The sequence below is a fragment of the Tasmannia lanceolata genome, unplaced genomic scaffold (genome assembly GCF_043159265.1).
Source record: "Tasmannia lanceolata isolate RefF3 unplaced genomic scaffold, GAP_Taslan_0.1 ptg000015l, whole genome shotgun sequence".
Taxonomy (NCBI): Eukaryota; Viridiplantae; Streptophyta; class Magnoliopsida; order Canellales; family Winteraceae; genus Tasmannia; species Tasmannia lanceolata.
The window spans coordinates 32,360,734-32,370,096 of record NW_027518692.1 but is presented as its reverse complement, the minus strand read 5'-3'; the positions used below and the strand labels follow the sequence as shown (position 1 = coordinate 32,370,096).

At 35.5% G+C, this 9,363-nt stretch overlaps 1 protein-coding gene across 2 annotated transcripts; it reads right to left on the bottom strand.

Annotated features, from left to right (window-relative positions):
- Positions 1-2,577: 2,577 nt before the first annotated feature.
- LOC143846599 (vesicle transport v-SNARE 13-like) lies at positions 2,578-8,198 on the bottom strand. Of its 2 annotated transcripts, none has more exons than XM_077355075.1 (6): positions 7,939-8,198; positions 6,316-6,444; positions 4,565-4,623; positions 4,283-4,471; positions 3,136-3,306; positions 2,578-2,914 (listed from the first exon to the last, which is right to left on the bottom strand). In XM_077355075.1, exons 2-6 carry the CDS (start codon positions 6,407-6,409, stop codon positions 2,762-2,764), a joined length of 666 nt encoding a protein of 221 aa, XP_077211190.1. In that variant the 5' UTR covers positions 6,410-6,444; positions 7,939-8,198; the 3' UTR covers positions 2,578-2,761. The 2 variants fall into 2 exon arrangements, with proteins under 2 accessions (XP_077211190.1, XP_077211191.1); XM_077355076.1 differs by having other exon boundaries at positions 6,316-6,427.
- Positions 8,199-9,363: the final 1,165 nt, after the last annotated feature.

Here is a 9,363-nt window from a genome sequence, read left to right as displayed (position 1 = left end):
TGTGTCCATGTTTCTGCCCATTTTTTCCCTCCACAAATGTTAGGGTTAGGATGATCTTATAGAGCTGATTTTTGGTTCATATCCTATCCATGGAAGGGTCTTCCAAATGAATGATTTGGATCACCCCAGAAATGTGGGGCCACACTTGTTCCCGAGCTCTAGCTCAGATAAGCTTATTTGAGCTAGAGCTCAGGAACACTTCTCTCTTTAAAATATAATCGAAAACTAAAAAACCTATCCAGTCCGATGGATCAAAGATCCAAATGTCAAATGCCTGAACCGTGTCCATTGGATCCATATCCTAAGGTCCAAAATTATTCCTTGTGACCCTAACATAGCCACAAAATTCGATGGAGCGTCCTAAATCTGGATGACTAGCATCAATGTACAAAAAATAGCCTTCATATTTTCATTCATTTATATCCATCGACAAAAGCGATTTTTTTTTATTTTTTTTTCCCCGTGACATTTAACAACCCTGCTAAAAAGACAAAATTATTTTCTCCCCTTTTGTTAGGACCAGGACCGAGGACACCAATAGACGGTCCAATTCCTAATGGATCGTGACCCAGACTCGTAAAGCATGATCCGAAAAGCACTTTGAAAAGGGATCCGTTCTGATAGGGGAAGACATGGGCGCTGTTTGGAAAGGGAAAAATACTCATGGGAAAATTTCTTTTATGAAGAGTGAGTTTTCAAGTGTTCGGTAAATCATTTTCCATGACTTTTTTCCCAAATTCAAAAATTTTCCATATTTTTCAAGGAAAATTGCAAACCAAATAGACCTGGAATTTTATTTTTCGTAAAATAAATTTTCAAAGGAATTTTTTTATTTCCCATAGTTTCTTTTCCTCAAAAATAATTTCGTTTTCTCTTCACCCCACTACCCCAGGAGCATTTCTAGTCCTTCGAACTAGTTATGTCTTAACTCAATTAAGCAATCCGCCTATGAAAGGTATATACCACCCGAAGTGAATCCATTTTCAAATGAATTCCATATTGAATATGTTTTCCACGGCTTTCCCATCATTTTCAGCAGAAGAAAAAGTTCATTGAAAGCTGCATCCTTGCTGAGGGGGTGCAACTCGGGTCGGGTTGGATCAAGCTGAGGCCAACCCTGACCCAACCCGAGATAGCATTCCCTCAACCCTAACCTAACCCAACTGAATCCAATGCAACCCGAGCCTCAGGTTGAGGATGGTCGACCCTAACCCAACCCACATCTAAATCTCTCAACCCTAACCCAACCCATCTAAGTTGAAATCGGGTCATCGGGTCTGGTTGAGTCAGGTTGGGTTAGAGCTCACCTAAGGCCAAAAGCAGAAAAATACAATAACCCAAAGAAAATCAAGATAATATTAAAGGACAGATGTCGGGTTTAGGACGGGTTGCCAAGGCCTCAACCCTAACCCAAACCGAAATTAAATCAGGCGACAAAAGCATATGGGTAGAAAAATTAGTGGTGACATTTCTAGGGGAAAAAGTTTTCAAAAAACAATTCATGAAAAAAAGCAAATGATAATAGAAAGAAACATGCTTAGTAAATATTATAGATATTATTTTTTTTATAAAATATTTTTAAAAAATACTACCATCGACTGTATTCCTTAAGTCTAACATCTCAAGGGAAATGATATCAGCACAACCATGTTTTGATATCTGCACTAACCTATCTTGTCTTTTATTATTTAAAGAGCTGTCAAAGGTCATTACAGTTCCCAAAGAGCTTTTACAAGTTAATTAAAAAAGAAAATACAAGCTAGGTTTGTGCAATTATTAAAACATGGTTGTGATGATATCACTTCCCTATCTCTATGATAGACCTTCTGAATATTATCTCTAAAAATTGGAGTTGTGGATTCCATATTGATCATCCATTCATGTACTACGTATAAGCCAACATATTTATAATTATTCCTTTGATTGGGAGTCAATGTTTGGTAATATCCAAGTTATAGGGCAGTGATAGATCGACCCCCAAATATCTTAAATCGATTCCCCATGAAAGCTCTCTCCTCTGGGTTAGAGAGAGAAAGAGGAGAGAGACACACATAGGGGTCGATTTAAGATATACGGGGGTCGATTTATCACTCCCCAAGTTATATAGATAATATACACGATAATATGAACTCGTGTCTTGAGATTTCATGTATCCTATAAATAGGAAAAAGCCATATCAACTAACAATAATCACTTCACTGGATGTTCTATATGCGATTTTATTCAATGTAATTACATGGTATATACACCAATGTGCCTGGTTAGGGACTACCCAAATGATTGAGATTGGACATCATATAGTATAGGAGCAAGAACATGTGCTAATCATACATGAACAAGATTTTTTTGTCACCGTAGTTAGCTAAGAACAATTTTAAGTCTGCAAAGAAACTAAAACATCATATCTCCTGCCATTGTTTCCTTAATCACAACAGGTACGATGTCTGTATAATGTTACCTAAGGAACCTTATGTCGTCATCATATATGACATTAAGATCAACATACCCGTGAACAATCACTAAATTGAATGCAAAGAAATAGATTTGCTAACTACATTATCATTTCCAAAAAAAATGGACTCAAAAGACTAGAACTTTACTCACAACCAGAGTCTTAACCAAAGCCAAGAGTCCAAGATAAAGAGAAAGCAAACAGACAACCAAAGTGGGCCTGTATAAAGAGAAATTGATTATACTTCAACATTATACAAACATGCAAACCAATCAGAGAATACCAAGTATCAGAAATCCAACTTTGGGTTTAATGGGAGAGCTTAAAATAAAGGATTAAGATAATTGCCAGGACCAAGGCAGCAATGATAGACCCAATGATCCACTTGTTCCTACTCATCCTTCTTGACATGGCAGTCAAGATTCTCTTACTCTTGCCAATGTTGTCATCTACGCCATGAAGCTGCCACCCAAAACAAATTGAACATTTAATCTAGATACTGATAACACACAAAAAAAGGAATAACAAAGATTGAAGCAAATAGGATATATTTCTAATATTCATAAAAAAAAATAAAAAAATAGCAAGCTGAGTAAAACAAGACAAGATGGCAAAACATCAAACACCAAAGATTTATGAAGCTAGAAAGCATAATGTGAAAAGCAAGGTTTGGAAGGACACACAGTGTTATTGGCATGCAAGAGAGACTGCCGTTGCTGATGCAAGTCTTGAAGAATTGAAACACCGAGGTCTTCGGTTTCCAGCATGGTTCTTCTACCCTCCTTAATTCTTTCACTAGACTGATTCAATCTTTCTGTTGACATTAACAACCTTCCTCTTTGATCAGCTGATGCCTGCACCATTAACCAGTACATAAATATCGTTACCAACTAACAAAAGGATCATTATTCACATAAATATTATGCACAAAATATTGGAGTTATAGTATAACAGATCAAAGTTTCCAGTTGTTTCAATAGTGAAGACAAACCCAGAACTTTTGCATCTCTTGTATGGACAGTTATAGAAGAAAATGAGCAATGGTAAACATTAAACAGCAAAAAGAATCCAGTCAGATAGGATAGTCCAATCATTAGGATCTTTCAGATGAAAAGTCCAGATCTAGCATCCGCATGCCATGTCTATGATTCTAGATTGATAGATAATTTTTCCATATCCCAAAAGAAGATCAATGATTTTACCTTTAAAACACATCTAATTAAACATATACTATCAAACTATTGTATCATATTCATAGGCTAAATTGAAATAAAGTATTATTTATTTTGAATTGAAATCAAGTACGTCTCATTTCTCAACACAGGAAATACTCATGCAGAACTGAGACATGTGCGAGAACATGTACCTCAAGAACCATATAACAGATAAGAGGATGATTATTTAATCACATAGCTTGGACTCCTGGTTTATGGCTCCCTTACGGAAATCTATTTGATTGTAACTGAAAGGCCTTTAAATTAGGTTTTCCAACATAAGTTAATTGAATTTATAATTAAGTAAATCTAGAACTAAATTAAAATAAAGCACATCCCATTGCATCAACATGTAGAAAAAGCAGACCACACAATCTGACCAGGTCAATAGAGTAAACATCTAGAAGAGCTAGTGCACAGGTGAGTCCAAGAAATTTGAATTTACATCAAGGAACTATAAACATCAGTATACTGTAATTGGAAGCAAAGTCTATTGATCTTGACACCAAGCAGTCCTCAAATGACTGATCATCAATATTTTCAGAAGTCCTCATAAAATATATAAAATGACATGGCACTTTTGGAATAATAAGCATTAAAATGAAAGAAGTCATACCATCAGTGTATCTGCCATTCCTGACTCCAACAATTCATCTCTTGCAACCTGATTAGCGTTAGCTGATGTGATCCTTTTAACTTCACTTTTTAAATTGTTGAGATCAGATTTATACTCCCTTAACTTGGCAAGAAGCATGGCCTTCGAACTCGGCTGTAAACTTCTAGCCTCAAGGTCCATTTTCCGAATCTAGAATTCAGGCAACGTTTTAATACAAATTTGTTAATATTGCAATGTGAGAAAGAAAAGGTTAACTTCAAATATAGATCGATCATGCTATACCAAGGCCTCCGCATCATCAATTCCAGATTTTACTTCTGAGACTTTCTGCTTCTTTTGTTCTGTGATATTAGAGAAAAGAATAATGTTAAGAAAAGACTCAAGTATGTAACTAAGGAGATGACAGAAATTCTCTTTCGATCATAGTGGATTTGGTAACTGGGGCGAAAATGCATAAAAAATAAAAATAGCATCACAATCAGAATACCAAAAGAGACCTAACGTTTGGTTCATGGAGAAGGTACCATCATGCCAAATCAGCAAATAACTCCATGCATTACATGTGCAATGCAAACCATAAAACAACTAATTTAATATAAAATCAAAATTCTGTCAGATCAAATAATAAAAAAATTGGCCACTACAACAACGTGCCAAACTAAACTGCATTCTCCCATGTGAGAGAGAACATATAGGAACTGGACAAAGTAGAGTGGGTCGCAATCACTAAGGCTTGTTCTATGCGTGAGTGGAGGTAGAAAATTCTTACCATGCTTGTCCACATTCTTATCAAGCTAATCTAGGGAATTGATATCCGCACCCCCTTGTTTCAATAATGGTACTTCACCCTTTTTTCTTGAATGGTTTGGCACTCTATCCTTTTTTTTGGGTACTTTCTAGCCAGATTTTAAAATCTGTTACAATTCCCAATAGCCCTCAGCAACCAATCAGAATAAAGGTTCATATAATATGGAGTATCATCCATTTCAAAAAAAAATAATAATACCATTTCAAAATAATATGGAGTATCATTTATCAAAACAACAGCGGACGTCATTTCCCCAAATTTATATTTTTTTCTTTAATAAGCATAAATGGTTTAGATGTACGCATTCCTGTAGAACATTCTTTTTTATTATGGAAGAAGTACACGGATCAAATTTTATAATTGAAATGGAAATTATAGAGGCCTGCAAAGAAGAAAAATTCTTTAAGAAAAAATGGTGCATGGTTTGTTATCCACCAGGTTGTTTACTTGTCTATGCACATGAGAGGTCCCTCCACTATGATTAGAGGGACAAATTTTCTAAGAAACTACAAACGGTGCATGAATTGTTATCCTCTAAGCAGTTGACCTCTCTAAGCACATTATGGACCCCTTCACTGTGATTTGAGGGTCAAATTCCGTAAGGACTACCAATGATGCATCCTGCAAGTTGATGACCTCTCTACACACATTAGGGATCCCCCTACAAGTGTGACCCTAGCAAGACCTTACAAAATCTGCTGGAGCTTAGGTAAATGCTTCCAGGTGTGGGGTTTGGGGAGTACTCACCTGTACCAATTTTTTTTTAGTCACAAAAAGCTATTATAATGACTTAATAAACGTACAAAGACAAATGAAAGAAATAACTTTCGTGAAGGGGAATGAACAATTGTAATATACATGTGGAAAATATTATTTCTTGACCAGAAGGCCCTAATGAATTGGCAACGTCATGTCTATACTCACCTATCAAGGTAGCATATTTGTCACTCTACATGGAATCAATATAACATACTCAAGAGTCCTTACAATTTAAAAACTAGTCCCACTTGCCAATATCTAAAGATTTGAAAGAAAAAAAAATATTAACAATACTCAAAGCCCTTACAATTTAAAAGCTGATTTTGAAAAACTAGGAGAACAAGTTAACTAGTGAATATGCTCATCATAGTACAAATGACATGTAACAGAGAAATGGAAAGACAAAGGGAAATTCACATGATTAAGCTAAGTTATAAAAACGATGGATAGGAAGTTGTATTCTTACCTCCATCGAGAAGACTAGCAGATGTACACTTTTTAGAGAGATTTGCAGAAAGCTCGCAATATTGGCGTTCATAACTTTCAAATACCTGACTCATTGTGGCCAAGAACTTGTGCTAGATACACAAGTATCCTGTATGTTAGATGAATGACTATAAGCGAAATTCAGTCAAATGATACAAGAAACCCATTTCTAAACAATTAATCATTGAACACCGACATAAAATGATCTAAATTAGGTACCCACGCAATAGGCATTATAGTGGCAATAATGTATTTAATGATGTGATTATCCGTATTACCAAATTGCAATTGGGCTTCTTAGAGTGCAGAAAAAACATGAAATGCAAGCTGAAAAGGCTCAAAGTCCACCCAAAGTGAATTTTGGGTTTAAATCCAAATGCACCCAATAAATATGACAAATGAAAACAAGTTATTCTCTTACCAAAATTAATGTTAAATCAAAGTAAAGAAGAGACAATCAATTTATAGAAGATATCTCAAGTTTAGAGAAATATTTCTACTTGTACGTTAAAATATGTTTTTCTTGTCCAAATACAACAAAATCAAAGCAATGGACCTACCCAACGAAAACAAATGGACATTAACACAAGTGATATTGTTCCAAATCGAAGAAAACAAATTATCCTCCCAAAATAAAAGCATTTTAACCTACTAAGAGGAAAACATACAAGCAATAGGTGTGACATTTGAGGAGAACCAATAGTTGGATGTATTCTTCACAGCTAATATTCAAAGAAATTATCATCTTCAGCATAAGAAACTCACATTCCTGGCCATGTGTATTATTTGCAAAAGAGTGGGAAAGTGGTCCTTTTGGCATTGGAGAGAATTTATGGAAACTCAATCAGGTTCCATACAAGGGGAATCTGTACTTAAGGTTTTAGAGTTTTTACTCTTGCTTCTCTTGGATTCAAAACCTATTATGGTTACTGTATCTATGTTTTGTCTTCTTTGTATGGTATTCAAAAGGAAAGAAAAAGGGTTTTTCTGGAAGATCTGGTATACAATCTGTTGATCTTTTCTGTTATTTTTTCTTCTTCCCTTTTATTTGGGGATTTTTATGTTTGGTGAGTTCCCTACTTATTTTGAAGCACATCTAATTTTACACCATGGCTTCACCGATGACGAGCAAAACCCAACGCCGTAATGCAACGTAAGAAACATAATAACTACATATGAAGGAGAGAAAGGGAAAACACATAGACCAAAACAACTATTGCCAACAAAATAAATCAGAAATATTTTTTCTTGCAATCCAAACAGGACCTTAGATTCGATCCAGCATCCAAAAAACGAAGAAAAAATTGAAAGAAAACGCGAAGAAACGCAGCAACAGAAAGAACAAAAAAGGAGGAAACATAACTGAATGAAACCCTAACAAAATCGAAACCAGAGCCTAAGTCTAGAATGCGATCTCGCAAAAATCTCGCGATCATTACAAGTTGTAAGAAGAAATTCAACAGAAATTCAAAAGATCATCGAACTGTTCAAAAAAAAAAAAAAAAAAAAACCCTAGCAATCTATAGATTCCTAACTCAAAAGGTCCTCAATTCGTGAATCTGAAAAACCCTAACTTTAAAATTAGAGAGAAAAAGTGGCTCACCTTTATAGAATGCGAAATTCGCCTTCTAACAAAGATCGAATAGGATCGATCCTACTCTGATCCAAGATCTCTTCCCTCAATATTGATCAAAGTTTGTTTCTTATTTTGGGGTTAATTTCTTCTTGTGATTATTTTAGGAATATGATTTTTTTCATCCCCTGTAGGACTCTGCGCCCCGTTTTAACGTGATTTGTCATAAAAAAGCGTTAAAGTCTGCCGCAACTCACTTTACAAGTGGTGCGCATAATCCTACAGTGGGTTGAAAAAATCATCTCTCCTACTTTTGTTCTTTCTTTTGTTAATGCGCGTGCGTGTATTATATATGTCTCATGTGCATCTGTAAATTTTGTTTTTATGTTGAATGCTAGTTAAAGACGCGAGGTGTGGAGATGCACCTCGAATGGGCAGACTTATTTAAATGAAAACATTTATGTTAGAAAGTTGCCTTGTTTCTAGTGGTGGGTCGGCTACCTCAAGGAGTGAGAGGTAGGAGAGGGAGAGAGAAATGAAGGAGGGAGAAAGAGGAAGGGTTCTTCTTGGGTTTTCTCTTGATTGTTTTCTTGAGTTTCTTCTTGGGTTTTTTTTCTCAGGTTTTCTCTTGATTGTTTTCTTGAGTTTCTTCTTGGGTTTTTTTTCTCAGGTTTTCTCTTGATTGTTTTCTTGAGTTTCTTCTTGGGTTTTTTTTCTCAGGCTACTCTCTTGTACGGTCTTGGTTGAGAAGCAATGAGGGTTGCGGGTTTGTGGGTTTTGAGTTAATCCTTGTATCTTATTTTTTAGGGTAGATTTCCCACTGATATCTCTTTCTTTTCACATATATCATAGCATTGCTAGATATTTCTCACAGCATTAGATTCCTTATGAACCATCTCAATGTGAATGGAATCACTGAATTTTTGTCGCAAGTTCAGATTCCGTATAAAGCATCTCAATGCGAATGGGGTAGCTGGATATTTTCCACAGCTTCAAATCCCCTATAGAGCATCTCAGTTTGAATAGGATCGCTGGATATTTGTCACAAACATCAGATCCATACGCCTTTGAATGCAACTGCATTACAGGCAATTAACTATGCCTCCATTATAGACTCAGCTACAAAAGTATATTTCTTACTAGTCCAAGATATTACTCTTCCTCCTAACAAGTGTGTATATCCTCAAGTGGATTTTCTGTCATTAAGGGTCTTTCGCCTAATCGGCGTCACAGTAACTACCATATCAATGCATTGATATGTTAACTTGAAGTATTTTATACCCTTCAGGTATCTTACAAAAGCTAAGTACTGATTTATTTACATTTTTAATTTCTGGATTCAATCAAGCCATATATCAGACCCTACTGGACAACATCTAATTTGTCCAACAATCTTAAGAATCGTATTTTTCAAATCTGATCATATGACTTCTGATAATCCGAACCCAACTTCTG

What these genes read in the sequence shown, in the direction of transcription:
- LOC143846599 (XM_077355075.1), bottom strand. Translation starts at nt 6,409, where the DNA reads ATGAGTCAGGTATTTGAAAGTTATGAACGCCAATATTGCGAGCTTTCT. An exon ending in GAATGGCAGATACACTGATG is followed by an intron (nt 3,307 to 4,282) that starts GTATGACTTCTT and finishes TTAATGGTGCAG; the next exon opens with GCATCAGCTGATCAAAGAGG. An exon ending in TCTTGCATGCCAATAACACT is followed by an intron (nt 2,915 to 3,135) that starts GTGTGTCCTTCC and finishes TTTGGGTGGCAG; the next exon opens with CTTCATGGCGTAGATGACAA.